Source organism: Thermobia domestica, chromosome 13, assembly GCF_964235325.1.
Source record: "Thermobia domestica chromosome 13, izTheDome1.hap1.1, whole genome shotgun sequence".
Taxonomy (NCBI): Eukaryota; Metazoa; Arthropoda; class Insecta; order Zygentoma; family Lepismatidae; genus Thermobia; species Thermobia domestica.
In genome coordinates this window covers 209,277,802-209,297,940 of record NC_137466.1, presented here as the reverse complement: position 1 = coordinate 209,297,940, position 20,139 = coordinate 209,277,802, and the positions used below count along the sequence as shown (strand labels likewise).

The window sequence follows — 20,139 nt, the reverse complement described above, 5'->3', positions numbered from 1 at the left end:
AAGTTTCCTCTTCTGGGGGGCAATCGCCCAGATTGCCTCCCCCCTCGGATCTGCTCCTGGTTCGTTGTATGGTCTAATGCCAATTCACATTGTTGTGAACAATTCCACATCAATATTCCCAAATCGTTTCATGATTTACGGTTCATAAAGCGCTTTAAAGTAAACGGATGTTTAAAATATGTTCCTTAAATGGCCAACATTACTTATGTAATCAAAACGATGGTTGATTGAAATCCATCGGGAGTAGTGACGGATCTGACCCGAGGCAGGGGGAGCTACGCCCCACCCGAGATTTTTCAGTGACAAAAATAATTGACTTATTATCTATATATTTTTGAATGTTTATAGTAAACGTTGCCTTTTGTTCTTTATTGGAAAATTATTTGAAACATTAGATATTCCTAGTTCCTATTAACGAAGTGTGTAAGCAGATTTCAGATTAAAATGATTTACATAAACGCATGATATAGCTATCGTAGTCTGGATTATGTCTGCCCCCCCAGTTTTTATCTGCTATATCCGACACTGGCCAGGAGTGTTAAAATTGTTGCCAATAGTTCTTCAGTACAAGCTAAACATAATTTAGCTTGTTTTATTTTTGGTTTGACCTGAATTTAGCTTTCCTTTCAACAGCAAAGCTATATCCCAAGTAGCAAGAAAGCTTTCGGCCAGTTGGCACATGCCTGGCTTTTGCACAGTGTCATAGCATCACTGGCCGTTCATTGGCTCTTGACTTGCCGCCAGCAGAACGCTTGCGTCTGAATTCAAGCTTGTACCCAAGTAACTTCGTTACTGGAATTCAACTTGCGGCATGCTTGCACTACGCTTTCCAATCAAGCCAATTGCAAACTTACAGACTTCCAATAAAAGCTTACAGCAAGCAATTTGCAAGTTGTCTCTGCTAATAGGGATGAGACGTGGACCTACAGGCTAACGTGGGATCTGAACCACATGAGCTCCAGCCGGGGACCCAAACGGGGTCTCCCACCTCAAAAGTACGTATGCTTCCACATAGCCACGAGTGAGCTTTAATGTGATGTATTGTATTACTTGTATTTTTTTCTGACATTTCTTACATTGGGAAATATAATGCCTACAAATTGCATTCTGTATCATATTGCAAATAGAGTATTTTCTTCTTCGTCTTCTAGCACTAATATTACTGCTTCGTACTAGTAATAAATAGCGTTCACATATTAATAACCAGTGGCGTATTTAGGGGGCTATCGAGCTCAAGCCCACTCACGGAATAAATTTGTTAATTTTTCGCATTCCACGTACAACAATAATCCTTTTTACCATTTCTAAGAATTTCATTGACTTTCCATTTTCTTTTGCTCATTGTTCAGAAATAATACTGTATTTGTCAAATTTCATTCCGTGTGAGAACTGCGCTCTTTGTTTCTTCTTCTTCTATTCTATCCTTCTGCAGGGGCGGATCCAGTACGGATTTCTGGGGGGAGCGGTGAGTTGTAATATTGCTACTTAGAGCTACTTTTTAGAGCTCCAAACTCTGGGATGGGTTTTATTTATATACAAAATAAAAAAAAAACTCTTTTTGGGGGCGATTGCCCCGATCGCCCCCCTGGATCCGCCATTGCCCTTCAATTTATTTTTTCTTAGTTGTTACTTTCTTTCGTTTCTCCTATCATACTTTCGACCGTTGTTAGGTGTGATTCAAGTTGGCCGTCGCGTCGTCAGTTACGCCTAAACTTAAGAGGAGCTGATAAGCAAAACTGTTCTTTCACACCAATTTGCACGGATATTAACATAACTGGACTTTAGTTGTTATAGCAAAGGAATATTTACATCGTTTAGTTATAAAGAAAGGTAAATGTTTGAATTAAAGAAAATCAAGAGGGGGGAATAAGTAGCCCGGGAAATTATGTAGGCCAATAGGATGCTTCCTTTTTCTTCTATGAATAGAATAAAAGGTTAGATTCACTGTTAAAGTTTTGTGTGTATATATCACATAAGATTCACCAGTCTGCAATTCTTGCCATTAAAACTTCAATTTATGCATAAATTAATATATATATTTAATTCTCAAACTCAGATGGGCAATTGCCCTCCTCCTTCCCCCGTGGTGCACTTAGCCCCCACAAACAAAATCCTAAACACGCCACTGTTAATATAATATGGTTTATATTTCCTCAGCCTACATTTAATTTTAAATCTTTCTTGTTATTGTGGGAGATTCAAAAAACAATTGCTTCTGTTTAAGCGTTTGTAAAAGACTCTCTCTCTGGTTTTTTTTTTTTTTTTTTCATTTTGTATGTTCAGTTTCCAATGAAAGGTTTAAACATTTTTTCTTTTGTATCATTAGGTCTTCCTGTATTGTTTGTCCTTCCATGGGCTATAGTCCGAGCGGTGTTAGAAGATACTCTTTGCTGGACGACAAATGAAAATCCCTATTACTTCTTAATGATCAGAATTCCTACAGGGTTGTCAGTTGTAGTAAGTACTCTGATTTTAATTCTTGTAGTAGTAATAATGCCTACAGATATAGCCTTTGAGGCTAGTTATTCACTGATATCAATAACAATATTAATAACATTAAGAATCAAAACAACAATGGGAAAGAAAGTCGAGCTATATCTTAGGAATATAATTATGCCATTCATCAGGTTGAACTGAGGAAAATCTTTAATATGATAGAAACAGAATTTGAACCTATCGGCTTTCGTTTGCAAAACACGGATACTTAACATTTGCCTATATCCGATATGTAAGATATTATAAAAAGATGGTGCTGTAAAAATTAAATAAAACAATTTCTCTGTGAAGCTTTCTTTCAATAAAAACATTTTTTTGACTTATTTGGATTTTTAAAAGCACAATGATACCATTGCTTCTTTTTAGATTAACGCTTAGCCTAAATATTATTTGAAAATTGTTTGGACAAATATAAAACTCCTATGTCCTCAGTATCGTTTACAGCACTTGTTTCTCAACCTGAGAGTCGCGACCCCTAGGGGGTCACAAAGATAAACAGAAGAGTTAAATATAATTAGAATCTAATACAGGAAAATATTTTTAAATATTATTTTAAATTTGGTTCTGATAGGCATATTTTTATTTTTGTACATACTGTTGAGTCTACTAAACATTTTCAACAGATGCAGAGTTGTTTAAAAATTAATTTAAATGAAAGAGGTACGATATGAAACTAATGAGAACTGCATATTCAAATACCAGAAAAATACAAAATGCAACAAAAGTTGCATATTGAAATACAATTCAAATTGAAAACACCAATCCACAACAGCTGTATTGCGTTTGATGATAAATCAACAATGGACAAATTATTCTGTCGGCAATAAAAGGGATTGCTTTTGTTTAGGATCCTTTGTTGTTCTTAACAGAATTGTACACGTATATGTGTAAGCGAATAGTCTTTCTTTTTCAGCAAGCTGGCCACAGTGAAGGTAGATTTTTTGATGTGGGGTTTTTATTTGTATTTTACATTTTAAGTGTAAACAAGTTGTTTTAACAGATTTTGGTGATACTGAATACATACACAACAAACTACCAAATTTACAACAATATGAGGTAGTTCAAAATGATGTCTTCTCAAAAATTAAAATACCCAATAACGTTTTTAACAACTGCCCAAGTTTTTAAAAAAATCAAAATTAGAAATCACTTTATTTTTTAACAATAAGACCCAAAATTAAGGCAGTTATGAAGCTTTACAATTTTCCAAACGGCCTCCACTTTGAAACAATATGACGGGTCGGATTCGATATTTGTAGTATGAATGAACTGACCAAATTTAGTTTTAATCCATACGCTTTTAGGGAAGTTAGTGTCTACTATATACAAGAAATTGATTCAACTATTATAGAAATAGATGGATATCATGAGATCTCCGCAATATATATATATATTAAAAATCCCACATAAGCTTATTACAGACCAGAAATTATGAAGGGGTCGCTCTCAAGAGGATGTGATAAAATGGGGGTCGGGATAGAAATTAGGTTGAGAACCAGAGGTCTAAAAATCATGCGTAATCGCATTCTAAGTGGCTACTACGAGGAAGAACTCTGTTTTTATACCTGTTCAGAATTGCTTAAAGGAAGTGGGTGCGCGTGTGTACCTTCATAAGGAGCAGAGGCGTGAGCGATTGTAAGTAGCAACGTAAACTGAAATCTCCTTACAAATGATAAATAATTCTTGTATCTCACCTTCAAGTATGTTTTTTTTTTTTTTTTTTTTTTTTGGAAGGTAAAGAATTACTGATATTGGTTAAAATCGCGATTGGGATTTGATAGGTCAATACCTGGAATTTTTCAATAACACCCAACACCAATAGTAATATATTATTGATTCCATTACTAACAGCGTTTCTTGCTAGACTATATCAAGCACTAAGGAGAAAGACTGATTATACTCCCGATTCATCAGACCAGCTCCATTATTTTAACACAAATTTTAGTCATAGATTGTTATACTGCAGAGAGAAAATAATTTATGTAGTAATAGTTTGATAGACTGATAACAGAATACTTGTAACATTTAGCTGTCAATAGAGAAACTTTTTGTGTTTCGGGAAATGTAGTTGCCAATGTGGTGATCGTTCACTTGCAAATGGTAGAAACAGTGGTGGATTTAGGCATCCTGTAGCTCCAACCAGATTATACTGGAGACTTCTCACCCGCTATTACTCCCTACGCCGTGATGTTAAAATTTGGTTATACAATCACTCTGGCTGTTTTGCAATTATATTTTTTGCTTCTTATGATTATTATCTTCCTCATCGAAGTAACAGCGCATAGACGGGATTTCACTTATTTTCACTTAAAATTAATTTATTTCGGAATTTGATTTAAAACAACGATTTTTATTTAAAACAAATCAGGTAATTTAAATCTTGATTTAAATCAATCAACCCTTCTTTTATGACATTGTATTAGATAAAAAATGTTGTTCGTTTAGTTTTATGTACACTCATGTCCAAAAGTATTGTCGCAAGTCTTTAAATATGTTGTTGTACCAATATAATTTGATAACGAATTCGCCCTTTATTTCTTATAATTTTAGTATGTGTATAATTGGCAAAGACATGTATGTGACAAATTGCATGTCAAAAGAGCAGTAAATAAGAACAATAATATGAAAATAAAAGTTTATTGTCCGTTTAGCAACATTTTGTTTTACTCATTCTAATTTTCGTATTTGTAATTCTTTTCCTTTGGAATTGACCAGAGATATACATTTCCCCATTATACACATAGCATCAGTATTAAAAGTACCCTGCAAAATCATTACCATATTATATTATTACAAGAAGACAGTTATAGATATGCGACAATAATTTTGGACATGAGTGTACTTTTGATTTCTTTCTTTCTATCGCAATGTTTGGACTGAAAAGTGATGTTCAGATTTTCACGCCATTCCTGTAGATCAGCGTTTCTCAAACTTTTTCATTCATTGAACCCTTTCACGTCCCAAATAAAACGGCTCAACCCACGAAAATAGTATTAAATTATTCGACAATTTATGATAGTAATTTCATTTATTATGCACTATCATTGAACGGAAAAGCACTTTTGTTAGACCATGTATTATTATGTGAGTTACCATCACACTATTATTTTAAAATGCAATAAATTTAGGTTACTGTAAATATGATTACAAACTGTTTTATATGTTCATGAAAATCTGGGTTTTCATAAACAGTTCAAAAATAATAAATAATGTAAATATGAAATTTTAATATGCACACGAGAAATTACGTTTTCATAAAACACTTCAAAATATTGAATTGCTGTAAATATGATCACTTTTAAACTGTTTTATATGCGCACGAGGATCTAGGTTTCATAAACAATTCAAAATATTAAATTACTGTAAAAATGATCAGATTTACAGTAATTTAATAGAAGTGTTTACGAAAACCTAATTTCTGTAATGTGACATGAAACCTAATGTAACATGACAATAATTTTTCATACAAAACATCCACATGTACTGAGACTTCAATGGGAGGAGTGGGCTTGTTTCTTGCGCCTGCAGAATTCTTTAATATCAGGTTTTATGGCATAAAATTGCAGTCTCTTATCTGGTTCCGCATCTAGTCTGTTTCGATATATGCTTTCGGTGGTGGACATATACACAGAAAATGCAGTTTCACATAAATAGGTACTTACAAAAGGAAGTAGCACATTAGTAGCTTTCTTCAATAACTCTAAGTATTGTTTTCTCAACTGGCACCAGAAGTCTATCAACGGCAGCTTTTTGAACTGAAGTTAAAGGGATGACTCGGACATCAAGTCTATTAACGTCTCGTATTCGTCGATGGTGAGGCGAGGAGGATTTCCTTGGAAGTCATGTGGATTTTTGACCCACTGATGTTGATATTCACTTTATTTTTCTGGAAAATACTGATTTACAGTGTGCTGCAAATTCTCCAAATGGTCAATAAATTCTTTATTATGTCATCGAATTCTCCGTTCTCCTCAAGGAAATATTTCAATGCAGGGGACACGTCATATACACTGAGTGATGTTTCTGCTTCAGAACTAATTTCCTCTTAAGAGCTGTGATTTTGTCCTCTGCTATAAATACATTTTCGCTTTTTCCTTGAAAGGACAGATTGATCTCTTTCATTTTCACGAATATGTCAGTTAGATACACAAACCTAAATAGCCACTGTTGATCATTCAAATGTTCTTCCAGCTCGAAATCATGATAAATGAAGAAAATACTTACCTCGTCTCTTATTTCAGAGAATCTGCTTAGAGCTTTTCCGCGAGAAAGCCATCTGACTTCTGTATGGAGAAGGGGAGATTGATGAAGCCTTTCCTCGTCGTCGCAAAGAATTTTGAAGAGCCTTGCATTTAGTGCTCTTGACTTGGTAAAGTTTATGATTATGACTGTTCATCAACTATGTTTTTCAGAGGTTGTGGCATTTTTTATGGCCAGTGCTTTACGGTGCAATTTACAATGACTACTTTTGCAATTCTTCGCCACTAACATTGCATTCGCATTGCATTCTTTCACAGTTTTTTTCATAATGGTAACGCACAAGCACAAGCAGAACAGCCAGGCCCACTACATCGTTTGATTCATCTATTTATAGTGTAATGGGAGATGACTTGAGCCAACGGTTGCTATTAACAGTTTTTGGTGATACTGAATACATACGCAAGAAACTACCAAATTTACAACAATATGAGGTAGCTCAAAGTGGTGTCTTCTCGAAAATTAAAATACCCATTAACGTTTTTAACAACTGCCCAAGTTGTTTAACCAAAATAAGAAATCACTTTATTTTTTTAACAATAAGACCCAAAATTAAGGGAGTTATGAAGCTTTACAATTCTCAAACGGCCTCCATTTTGAAACAGTATGACAAACCGGGTTCGATATTTGTCGTATGAATGAACTGACCAAATTTAGTTTTAATTCATTCGCTTTTAGGGAAGTTACTGTATCCACTATATACAAGAAATGGATTCTACTATTATGGAAACAGATAGATATCGTGATATCTCCGCAATAGATATATTAAAAATCCCACATAAGCTTATTACAGACCAGAAATTATGAAGGGGTCGCTCTCAAGAGGATGTGATAAAATGGGGGTCGGGATAGAAATTAGGTTGAGAACCACAGATCTGAAAATCATGAGTAATCGCATTCTAAGTGGCTACTACGAGGAAGAACTCTGTTTTTATACCTGTTCAGAACTGTTCAAAGGAAGTGGGTGCGCGTGTGTACCTTCATAAGGAGCAGATGCGTTAGTGATTGTAAGTAGCCACGTGAACAAATTTCCTTAGAAATGATAAATAATTGTTGTATCTCACCTTGAAGTATGTTTTTTGGAAGGTAAAGAGTTACTGATATTTGTTAAAATCGCGATTGGGATTCGATAGGTCAATACCTGAAATTTTTCAATACCGCACAACACCAATAGTAATATATTATTGATTCCATTACTAACAGCGTTTCTTGCTAGACTATTCAAAACACTAGGGAGAAAGGCTGCTTATACTCGTACTCCCGATTCATCAGACAAGAGCCATTATTTTAAAACACTACATCGTTTGATTCATCTATTTATAGTGTAATGGGAGATGACTTGAGCCAACGGTTCAACTCTTTTATGTAACATGGCATATCTTCAACATGACGAGCGACTATGTCATTCGAGAGTGACAGTAAAGAGATTTCTTTACCCGATTTATCATTTATCGTGCAATTAACTGTGTAAATCGTGCAGGGTTTTATCAATTTGTCTGCTATAGTGTGGGTCTCGCTTGTCCATGCTAACTATAACTTACAATGAAAGATGCTTCTGTTGCGTTTTCATTTATACTAAATGATGTCTTAGCTAAGCTCTTTTGTGAATTTAGTAACTCACGATGTTTTCTCTCAAAGAAATTAATATTTTTGTTTTGAAACTCACGATGATTAGTTTTGAAATGACGTTGTAATTTTGTAAAGACCATGAAACTGTTAGGTAAAACTGTACCACATATTGCACAATGAAGACACTTTAAGCATCCATGAAACCCATGACTAAATAACGCTAATCATATTTACGTTTTTTTTTTTTTTACTTACATACATTGTTTTGGAAGTTAAACTCACCACATTTAGAAATGTTCAGTGATTCTGTTGTACATTAGGTTCTTAAGTCCTCATTTCCTTTTCTTTGGGTACAGTTTTTTTGCTTCGGCCATATTAGAAGACGGCCAGGTTTGTTACAATTAACTGAAAACTTTAACGACCCTCTTTTCAGCCACCGATCCATCTTGATTGAGATTAAACTCAGAACTGAATACAATGAAATTCAAGCTTAATTGAAAGGACAGTAAAAACTGAAAGAAATATGTATATATTTGTTCCCCTCAAGAAGAAGGAAAATGAAACATTCGCACATCGTTCCCAAATTTACAACAACATAAAATTAAATCAGTCATTGTTCCTGAAACAAACTCCGAAGAACCCAAAATTCAAACCAACTTTTAGATAAGATAGAAATTTCCAAATTTTTTATTCGCTTCCTCGAGGTCTGTTGATATGGAACCCCTAGGAACACTTCACAGAACCCCTGGGTTCCGCGGAACACACTTTGAGAAACTCTGCTGTAGATGAGAGGAAATCGGAAATAACACTTTATTCAAGAAATTAGCTTGTGAAGCATTTTTTAGAAACATAATGTTGGTTTCTGTATTTTAGGCCACCCGAAATATAAAAACTGAGTGTAATTGCCTAACAAGACAACGTTCTTAATAACATCTAATATATATGAAAAAAATGTGAAGCATATTTTTAAAATAAACGTTCGTTACTGTACCTTAGGCCACCCGCAAATCAGAGGAGTTAATGTGGTTGCATAAGGAGACGGCGTTTCTCGTAGACGAGAAGTTCTCCTTTAACATAAAAGAGGAAAATATATTTCCCTTTTATGTCATACCACAGCGATGGAGTGAAGTGCCCTGTTGACGTCAATTTATTCATTATGCTGTGTCTGAATGCGGATGGCATCACCATCACAATAATATAAACTAATTAGAATGATTTCTGATATAGATGGACAATGACCTGTATGACGTAAGAAAGGAATGACCTGTATGACGTACGAAAGGAATTAATTTAAAAAAAAAAAAAAGAGAGAGAGAAGTTCCAGCTAATGATAGTGCTAACCTTAGGAGAGAACTATAATGACCTGTAATTGCTCGAAAAGGAAATAGAAAAATATGCATGCTAGCACGTGCTTCTCATAAAGAAATTAAAGATATTGAAGTAAGCATGAGTGAACGGTTAACTTTCTTACTTTCTAGTCGGGAGGTTTTAAGTTCGAACCCCACGTGTTGGTAGGCTTTTTCCAGAGTTTTCCCTCAATTCTGCCTCCAAACATTAGGAGAGGGCTTTTAAATATTAATTATGATCTGCTATCTTCAGAAATATTGTTTCTTTGTACATTTTTTTACATTTTATAATAATATATTAAAAAACAAAAGAGAATTATTTTTAGAAATTAGGTCCATGGTAGCTCAGTGGTAGAGCGTTTACCTCAGGTGTATTAAGTTCTTGGTTCGACCACAGCTCACGCCAAGTGAACTTTGTGGTGGACAAGCACCATGTTCGTGGGTTTTCTCGGAGTTCTCCCATTTCCTCCCACTTTATTCATTCCATTATTGCAGTCATTTCTCATTATCACCGTCTCCTTTAGTTGTGGAACGTAAAACTTAACGATCTCATTTCATTCCATTAAAAAATGCGTAGTTATCCCAACTTAGTGAATGCAATTTGATTGAAATAGTTTGTATTCTCCATTCTCAAAGAATATTATTTGAAATGTATTTCATGTCACAGGCTTAGGCAATGAATTGGGAAAGAACAAAGACTACTTTACATACATTAACCGAGTACTGATCTTGCGTACTATGAAATCATGTATTGTAATTTTTCTACTACTTTTTTATTTCTGCAATAACTTGAGAAAGTAAAAAAAAAATGTCGATCAAAATAGCTGATGGGCATTATTACGAGTTTAATGTGAACTGATAGCTGAAGGTATATCTACATAGATAAAAAAATATTTAAAATTGTATTTATTGATGCAATTTTACGTCAAAAAACGTTAGTTTAAATGCATAAGTACATGTATTAGTATGGCTCAGAATAGGAGTTTCTTTTGCCTCTTTGCTCTATTCTCCTGAAAGTTCGGACTGGAGTGTTTTCTTAACGGGAGTTTCAAATTCGGTTCAGTTGATTTTGAGTTTAACATCCCTTTCAAAAGAGAGGCTATATGAGACAGAATCTACTGATTAACGTGGAATCCGAACTGCATGAACTCCCGCCCGGAATCGAACCCGGGTCTCCCACGTATAAAGCGCGTACGCTAACCGTTTAGCCACGAAGGAGCTCAGTTTCAAACAGAAACTTTGATTTTCAAATGTACGATCACCTCAATAACGTTACACAAGGTGTTTCGAAACAACACCGAGAACATTTGGGAGGTGGTTCCTGACACCAAGATAACACGAAAAGTATAGGCCAACCTGGGTGCACAAATGCATCCTTTCGGAGTTGCAGAGTGCCGAAAACATGAAAAACTGAACTTTAAGGGTTCATAGTTGAAATACTATGGAACATACTGTAGTCGGGTCAAGGCGTCACTTAGGAACCAGTATGTGCGCTATCCAAGTATCTAAGTTTCCGAATGCTGCCATACTTTTGTAACAATTTTTAAAGAGGTAGTTAATGAGTAATTCAAATTATATGCCCGTAGCCAAACTCTCTCTATAAAAGATAGTTATGTGAGTACCTTAGGATTCTGAAACATGTATTTTTGGATAGTCCACATATTAGTTCCTAAGTGAAGTTTTGACACGACTACGGTAGGTCCCATAGATTTGGAGCTATGGACCTTTAAAGTACATTTTTCATGTTTTCGGCAGCCTATAACTGCGAAAGGAAGTATTTGTATACTCAGGTTGGTCTATACTTTTCGTGTATTCTTGGTGTCGGGAATTACCTCCCAAAAGTTATCGGTGTTGTTTTGAAACACTCTGTATATCTTGGCAATGTGGATTTTGAGATATTTTCTTTACGTTTCCCGGTTATTACTAAACTAAAAATTATCCGGCTGGGCATACCCAGCACCGAGATTTATCTTATTATTTCAATATATTTTGAATAAAGAAACAAAAATTATTAGAATTACTACTAAAATCAATTGATTATTATTTTGTTTTCGAATTTATGTGATTTTTTTTAGAGACATATGCTGACATTTTTGTGCCTTCCTTTTGAGTCAACGATCTTTTGATATCATTTCTCTTTTGAAGCACAACAACCAATGACCCGGAGGTCGTACGCGAAGGAATTTTTCACCAGAGGAAAAGAAGTAAGCTCTTCACAAAAGGCAAGAAAAAAATCATAAAGGAACGGGGTCGAAAGAAATATATATCCTATATCTTTAATAACAAATAAACGACGGCGGTATGCTGTTGGAAAGTCAATATATTCTCTTCAGCAACGACATTTTTCCTTCAACAAGAAAGAAGTTTATCCTGTGCTGAAAAGGGTGAAACTTGTTGCGTTGTTTCAATGTAACGGAAATAAGGATGGGTAATTGAATTTTTCTGTAATGAGAGAAAAAAAGGCTCATGTATTATCAATTTTAGTGCAAAAGCTTTTATTAACATTAACAGCAGTATAATAAATGATTTGAAGTTTTGTATTAAAACAACGGGACGTTGATGTAAAAGGCAAGGTAATGAGAAATGGAAGTCTGACCTAGATATGCCCACCACTTGCGTTCGTGTCTTCACTAAAAAGTTAAACTTCTCTTAAACTTTCTCAGGTCCTCTGATCATTGTCCGCCACTAGTGTTCGCGTCTTCACCAGAATAGTTATGCTTCTTGTAAACCCTCAATTTCTTTGGCCCCTGCTCATCACTTGTGTGTTTGTGCCCTTACCAAAAGATTAAACTTCTTTTAGCCTTAGGGAAAACTTCTTTTAACCTTAGGGCAACTTCCTTTAACCTTAGGGGAAACTTCTTTTAACCTTAGGGGAAACTTCTTTTAACCTTAGGGGAAACTTCTTTAAACCTTAGAGGAAACTTCTTTTAACCTTAGGAGAAACTTCTCTTAACATTAGGGAAAACTTCTTTAAACCTTAGAGGAAACTTCTTTTAACCTTAGGAGAAACTTCTTTTAACCTTAGGGAAAACTTCTTTTAACCTCAGGGGAAACTTCTTTTAACCTTAGGGAAAACTTCTTTAAACCTTAGAGGAAACTTCTTTTAACCTCAGGGGAAACTTCTTTTAACCTTAGGGAAAACTTCTTTAAACCTTAGAGGAAACTTCTTTTAACCTCAGGGGAAACTTCTTTTAACCTCAGGAGAAACTTCATTAACCTTAGGGAAAACTTCTTTAAACCTTAGAGGAAACTTCTTTTAACCTCAGGAGAAACTTCTTTTAACCTTAGGGTAAATTTCTTTTAACCTCAGAGGAAACTTCTTTTAACCTTAGGGAAAACTTCTTTAAACCTTAGGGTAAACTTCTTTTAACCTCAGGGGAAACTTCTTTTAACCTTAGGGGAAACTTCTTTTAACCTTAGGAGAAACTTCTTTTAACCTTAGGGGAAACTTCTTTTAACCTTAGGGAAAACTTCTTTTAACCTTAGGAGAAATTTCTTTTAACTTTAGGGTAAATTTCTTTTAACCTCAGGGGAAACTTCTTTTAACCTTAGGGAAAACTTCTTTAAACCATAGAGGAAACTTCTTTTAACCTTAGGGAAAACTTCTTTAAACTTTAGAAGAAACTACTTTTAACCTCAGGGGAAACTTCTTTTAACCTCAGGAGAAACTTCATTAACCTTAGAGAAAACTTCTTTAAACCTTAGAGGAAACTTCTTTTAACCTCAGGAGAAACTTCTTTTAACTTTAGGGTAAATTTCTTTTAACCTCAGGGGAAACTTCTTTTAACCTTAGGGAAAACTTCTTTAAACCATAGAGGAAACTTCTTTTAACCTCAGGGGAAACTTCTTTTAACCTTAGGGGAAACTTCTTTTAACCTTAGGAGAAACTTCTTTCAACCTTAGGGGAAACTTCTTTTAACCTTAGGAGAAACTTCTTTTAACCTTAGGAGAACCTTCTTTTAACCTTAGGGGAAACTTCTTTTACCCTTAGGGGAAACTTCTTTTAACCTCAAGGGAAACTTCTTTTAACTTTAGGGGAAACTTCTTTTAAGCTTAGGAGAAACTTCTTTCAACCTTAGAGGAAACTTCTTTTAACCTTAGGAGAAACTTCTTTTAACCTTAGGAGAAACTTCTTTTAACCTTAGGGAAAACTTCTTTTAACCTCAAGGGAAACTTCTTTTAACCTTAGAGGAAACTTCTTTTAACCTTAGGAGAAACTTCTTTTAACCTTAGGAGAAACTTCTTTTAACCTTAGGGGAAACTTCTTTTAACCTTAGGAGAAACTTCTTTCAACCTTAGGGGAAACTTCTTTTAACCTTAGGGGAAACTTCTTTTAACCTTAGGAGAAACTTCTTTCAACCTTAGGGGAAACTTCTTTTAACCTTAGAGGAAACTTCTTTTAACCTTAGAGGAAACTTCTTTTAACCTTAGCGGAAACTTCTTTTAACCTCAAGGGAAACTTCTTTTAACCTTAGAGGAAACTTCTTTTAACCTTAGGAGAAACTTTTTTAACCTTAGGAGAAACTTCTTTTAACTTTAGGGGAAACTTCTTTTAACCTTAGGAGAAACTTCTTTCAACCTTAGGGGAAACTTCTTTTAACCTTAGGGTAAATTCTTTTAACCTCAGGGGAAACTTCTTTTAACCTTAGGGAAAACTTCTTTAAACCTTAGAGAAAACTTCTTTTAACCTCAGGAGAAACTTCTTTTAACCTTAGGGTAAATTTCTTTTAACCTCAGGGAAAACTTCTTTTAACCTTAGGGAAAACTTCTTTAAACCTTAGGTAAACTTCTTTTAACCTCAGGGGAAACTTCTTTTAACCTTAGGGGAAACTTCTTTTAACCTTAGGAGAAACTTCTTTTAACCTTAGGGGAAACTTCTTTTAACCTTAGGGAAAACTTCTTTAAACCTTAGAGGAAACTTCTTTTAACCTCAGGGGAAACTTCTTTTAACCTCAGGAGAAACTTCATTAACCTTAGGGAAAACTTCTTTAAACCTTAGAGGAAACTTCTTTTAATCTCAGGGGAAACTTCTTTTAACCTTAGGGGAAACTTCTTTTAACCTTAGGAGAAACTTCTTTTAACCTTAGGGGAAACTTCTTTTAAGCTTAGGGGAAACTTCTTTTAATATTAGGGGGAAAAGGTAGCTCAGTGGTAGAGCGGCTACCTTTCATACGTCGGGCCCCTGGTTCAACCTGCGGCCAAGTAAGTTTATGGCGGACGTCATCGAGTTTTCTCGGGGTACTTCCATTTCCTTCCATGTTCTCATTAAGGCAACTGTTCCTACATTATTCACTTGACTTAAACATTAGTTTTCCTTAGCCTAATAGGTATAATCGTGGGATGTTAAATTAAAAGATTTCTTTTTATTTCATATTCTTTCAACCTTACCCAAGTTCTCTAAATCTTGGCAACCATCTATGCTTGTATCATCACCAAACATTTACAATTATTTTAAACTTACTTAGTTGGTCTGACCCTTATTCAGTTGCTCGGTCCTTCTGAGTATATTATTATTTAGATCATATTGCTGATAGGATATACTAGTTCCCAAGTGAAGTCTTGACTCGACTACGATAGGTCCCATAGCTTTGGACGTCCTTAAAAGTTCATTTATTCACGTTTTTTAAGAGCCTGTAACTGCGAAAGGAAGCGCTTGTGCTTACACTTTGGTCTATACTTGTTTTATCTCATCTTGATTGTATATATACTTCGAGGACCTACTATTTTTCTGGCAACCACAATTCCTTCGGTACAGAACTTTAGTGATCAAAAGAATTGACAAGTGGTTTTCCCAGACATCTTTCGAAACTAACTTAACATCATTCACTGATTTCTGCAGATACCAAAATAAATAATAGACTGACGGCCCTAAGTCCGGGCTATATAGAGAATGCACTATAACCTCCCAGCTAAGTTTTATTGATTTTTATGATTCGTTAATGATGTATACGGTCTGGCATCGTAAGTGTCGTATACCATACCCTTACTGATGACTCTTTCCGGCCGTTTTAATTTACTTGTTAGGTGTCCGCTAATTATTACAATACAAGTCCGAGTGTATCGTTCTGCTCGGGGGCAGCAACTCATAGTGCCCGATGTACTTCCAACCCCATCAAATCCAAAGCATAATCTTTCTGGGTGTCAGTGTAGGCTTGGCCAAATACTCTGGAGATACTCCTCGCTTCGAACGCGATCTTCTTAGCACATTGTTGGTTTGTTTATCCAGTTTCTATCACTCGCGATCAATCAGTTCAGAAATGATTCGAGTTCGATACGTTTCAGTAGAGGCTTGGAGGTGAAAATTCAGTCGAGTATTTTTATTTTTAAGTGAGATCATGTGGTACCCAAATGTAGAACTTCTTTTTATAACCGTATTTCTCCAAATGGTGTAACACAGTTTGTTGATTGACGTTCTGGCATTTGGCGATACCGTGACTGCTTACATCCTGGTCTTGGTCGTCTTTTGCCAGAAATATCCTTATTTCTAGTCCGAGGACCATATTGGGCATCGAAATTTCCAGAACAAATACCACTAGATCATCGTATGACTTTTACTTTTGATTACGTATCTTGACGATAAATAACTCAAATTTCATCACGGGCGAGCTTAGCATTTGCTCTTTTTTCGCAATCAAATTGTACAATATAGTACAGTAAAATAAATAAACATCAAGCAGTCTAGGAGAAGTTCGCTGACAGCTATCGTTACATTCACTGATATGTTGTGTGTACAGTATATATAACAGTTATTGTATTATATACTATTTTATACTGTCAGTATTCATTCTTGTTGATACTAGATTTTCTTAAATTATGCTGTGTGCTCTACATTTAGACTCATGTGCGAGATCCTAGTCGCCAATTTCTCTCCCCTTGTCCCTACACAAAGAAACAATTATATGCCCTACGTAGAAACATAGGCTACATGCGCAAATCCTGTAGTTTTTGGACTTAAGAACCTGCCTTACTAAACATGATACGAAATTTACTATTTTCTTTTGCTTAATTATTCATCAGTGAAAGAAGATAATGAAATGCAAGTTACCTCAATCATAGATAATGCTATTCTACAACAGAAAGTATGAACCTGAAGAATGTTTAGTGTTGCCATCCATAGAAATAACACTGTTGGCAGAAAAACAATTTCCCTAAAATCTAAGTTAATACAGCGAGTAGAGGAATGAACTTAACTGCATTAGATAACGTATCATGTTGTTTTGGTTGCTTGTGAACTACTTTTTAATTAACATTATTACTTAGTTTTAATAAGTATATGTTAAAACTATTTTGTTTATTACAAACTAAATACAACTATTATTTAAAAAGTAATTTACAATAAACCAAAACAATATGATACGTAATAAATTGCCGTTGAGTTTGTTCCTCTACTCACTGCTTTAACTTAGATTTTAGGGAAATTGTTTTTTTTTTCTGGCAACACTTTAATTTCTATGAATGGCAACACTGAACATTCTTCAGGTTCATATTTTCTGTTGTAGAATAGTATTATCTATGATTGTGATGACTTGCATTTCAATATCTCCTTTCACTGATGAATAAACAAGCAAAAGAAAAATTGTAAATTTCGTATTATTTTAGTAAGGCAGGCTCTTAATGTACAGCTCAATGTAAGATCCTTCAGCAAACCTACTACTGAAAACGTACGTTTTATACGTACTTTCTGTATAAGTATTCCGAATAATTATCCTTTCCGTACGAAAGAAAGAATTGTATTTAGGCTGTCACAATCACATATACAGATGGATGTATATGGTATAACATGTAACCGACATAAGTAACATATGTCTACATATGTAATATACAGAAGTGTCATGATATAACATCTAAGCGGTTAAAAGACAGTATGTAAGACAAAACATATGCTCCGTACAGATTTCCATAGTATACATATGAATCCAGTATATTTGTTGAGTTGAGTTGATTTTAGTTTACGTCCCGTTCAGCAGCAAGACTATATGGGACGTGAACTTACTGATTAACGTGGAATCCGAACCACATGACCTGTCGCCGGGGATCGAACCCGGGTCTCCCACGCCCAGTATATTTGTATAATATACCGCTGTCCGAATAACGAATTTTTCTCAATGTAAAATCTGACATTTTCCAGTGAGGAGCCTTAGTTTGTTCATTGTATATACATTTATGAAGCGGAACATGTTATGAATACTTTGTTTCTGTGTTGTGTATAGCTAAGAATTCTGTGTTAAGAGTCTTCATCCCGGCGAAATTAAAATACAGCTAATTTTACAGTAATTATGTGATATCTTCAAATAGATAAAAGATAATCGAAATGTGGAACAAGAGCGCCCTAGACAATATTATTTTACATAAGAAACCGTTATCACGACTCACTTATCTGCTTTCGATTTCGAGCCATTTTGAAAATCGGCATTTATTTTCGCGTTTCTAAACAGCTGAAAACGGAAAGCCACTAGGTGGCTTGTGATAACGGTACCTCACGCAAAATAATATTGTCTAGGGCGCTCTTGTTTCATATTTCAATTATCTTTTATCTATTTAAAGATATCACATAATCACTGTAAAATTAGCGGTATTTTAATTTCACCATGATGAAGACTCTTAAGATAATGTATTTAAAATATATATTTAGATATATATGTTTGATAGAGAACTTATCTTATTTTGTTTTCTTTCTTTCCAGTTGAGCTTTGTTATGTTTGTGAACATCGTGAGAGTTCTATTACTAAAACTCCGTTCATCGATCACGGAAGAAGCCAGGCGATACAGGTACAGGTAGGATACTAACACTCCCCCTCCGACCCCCCCTGAACCCTTACACACACACACACATCACAACACCAACCTTCCCCTTGGTTTCCCTTGCTTTCAACACTTGTTTCTTTTCCTGTCTGACACGTATTGCATTAACCCTGCTAATAAAGTAATTAGCAAATGCAATTAGTATGTATAACCGATACGAAGGTAGGATTACAGCTTTCAAACATCTAAGCTGAAAAGGTAAATAAGGTTAAATATATGTTCTTGTTTGTTTTCTCGTGTTTAAGGAAATGTTTAAAAACATTTTCATGCAGTGTAGAGTGTTCTAGTTAAGGAAACAAGTGTGTGACGCGTGGTTTTGGATTTAGTTCCCGGTGGCGTAAAACATTTTTAATGTTAATACGGAGATTGTATAGGATTAAATGGGAAAGAACTTTACCCTAGAAATCTAGAAATGAGAGCGTTGGGGTTTAATACGCTGATTATACAGGGCGAGCCATATTATTAAACAAAAGATGCATTTGAAAAAAAACTATTTATTAGCCATGAAACTATGAAAGTGTTACAAATATGTCAACACATACAGGGTGGCCAATAATTATGTATGTGATGTTTCACAGACTGCGGTAAAGAAACTAGCAACATAACTTGAACATAAACACATTACGCTCATACCTCTCCATACGACAATTTTTAATCTCTGTTCTCCATGGCATGCTTCACGATCTAAATTGATACGTGCCTAGAAACGAAGAGCAACATTGTCACAAATTGCTTGACGGACCCGTGCTAGTATTCTGTGAGACATTTCTTTAATAGCTTTCCGTAGCTTGGCCAAATTGTGTATGTGATATTGATACACTTTGTTCTTTAAAACACCTCATAGAAGAAAGTCAGATGGAATTAAATCGGGAGATCAAGCTGACCACTCCAAAGAGCCACGTCGACCGATCCAGCATGCAACACACATGCTGTTCCAGAGACAACCACTCCGCTATCCTGTCTGGCACACACTAACGGTTCTAAGTTCAGTGACCGTTATCCACACTCTGAGGCCACACAGTGTTGCCATATCGAAACTTTTTGTTCGGAAATACAAACATTACAATCACTGAAACATTATATACCTAATTATGGGTTACCCTGTATATTCACTGGATGCTTTACGAGTTTGGTTTGGTCTGATATTCTACAAGATATTACGCTGTAAGAACTTCCTCTATAGTCATACATTTAGGCGTACGTAGTCAAAAAAGATTCGCTCCAGAACTGGTCCCTTAAAACTTTTTGTTCAAGTTATGAACTGCTTGTGGAGATGGAAATATATTATTCGGAAATAGGTCCAGAAGTAAGTCAATTACATTTCGGTAAACATGATCATGCAACTACCATTTTTGAACTGCGAACACACGTTTATTCTTTAATAAATTTTCTACGAGTGTAAGTCAAAATTTATTCGCAATGTATCTTTAAATTTTGTTACAACGTTTATACTCACATCTGTCCTCGTTTATTTTATTGTTATGCTGTTGTGGTCATGTTTTGAAAGTTTGACATTAATTTCTTCATTTGTCTTCTTTTTGTTGTAGATAGATTATGGCCGCTTTATTAGAAGTTTGCACCAAAGAGGAACAGAGAGCAGTGATCCTGTTTTTGTGGTCGGAAGATATGCCAGGGGCCAAATCCATCAAAAACTTTCGGTACAATACGG

At 35.0% G+C, this 20,139-nt stretch overlaps 1 protein-coding gene across 3 annotated transcripts in view; it reads left to right on the top strand.

Moving 5' to 3' along the window:
- LOC145668979 (parathyroid hormone 2 receptor-like) overlaps window positions 1-20,139 on the top strand; it is a 121,355-nt gene that overhangs the window by 42,914 nt on the left and 58,302 nt on the right. For 2 of the 3 annotated variants that reach the window (XM_081737287.1, XM_081737285.1), the window contains exons 7-8: window positions 2,327-2,457; window positions 18,352-18,443. In XM_081737287.1, coding sequence (XP_081593413.1) covers window positions 2,327-2,457; window positions 18,352-18,443 — 223 coding nt within the window. The remainder of the gene's footprint in view (window positions 1-2,326; window positions 2,458-18,351; window positions 18,444-20,139) is intronic. The other variant, XM_081737286.1, reaches the window with a different exon arrangement.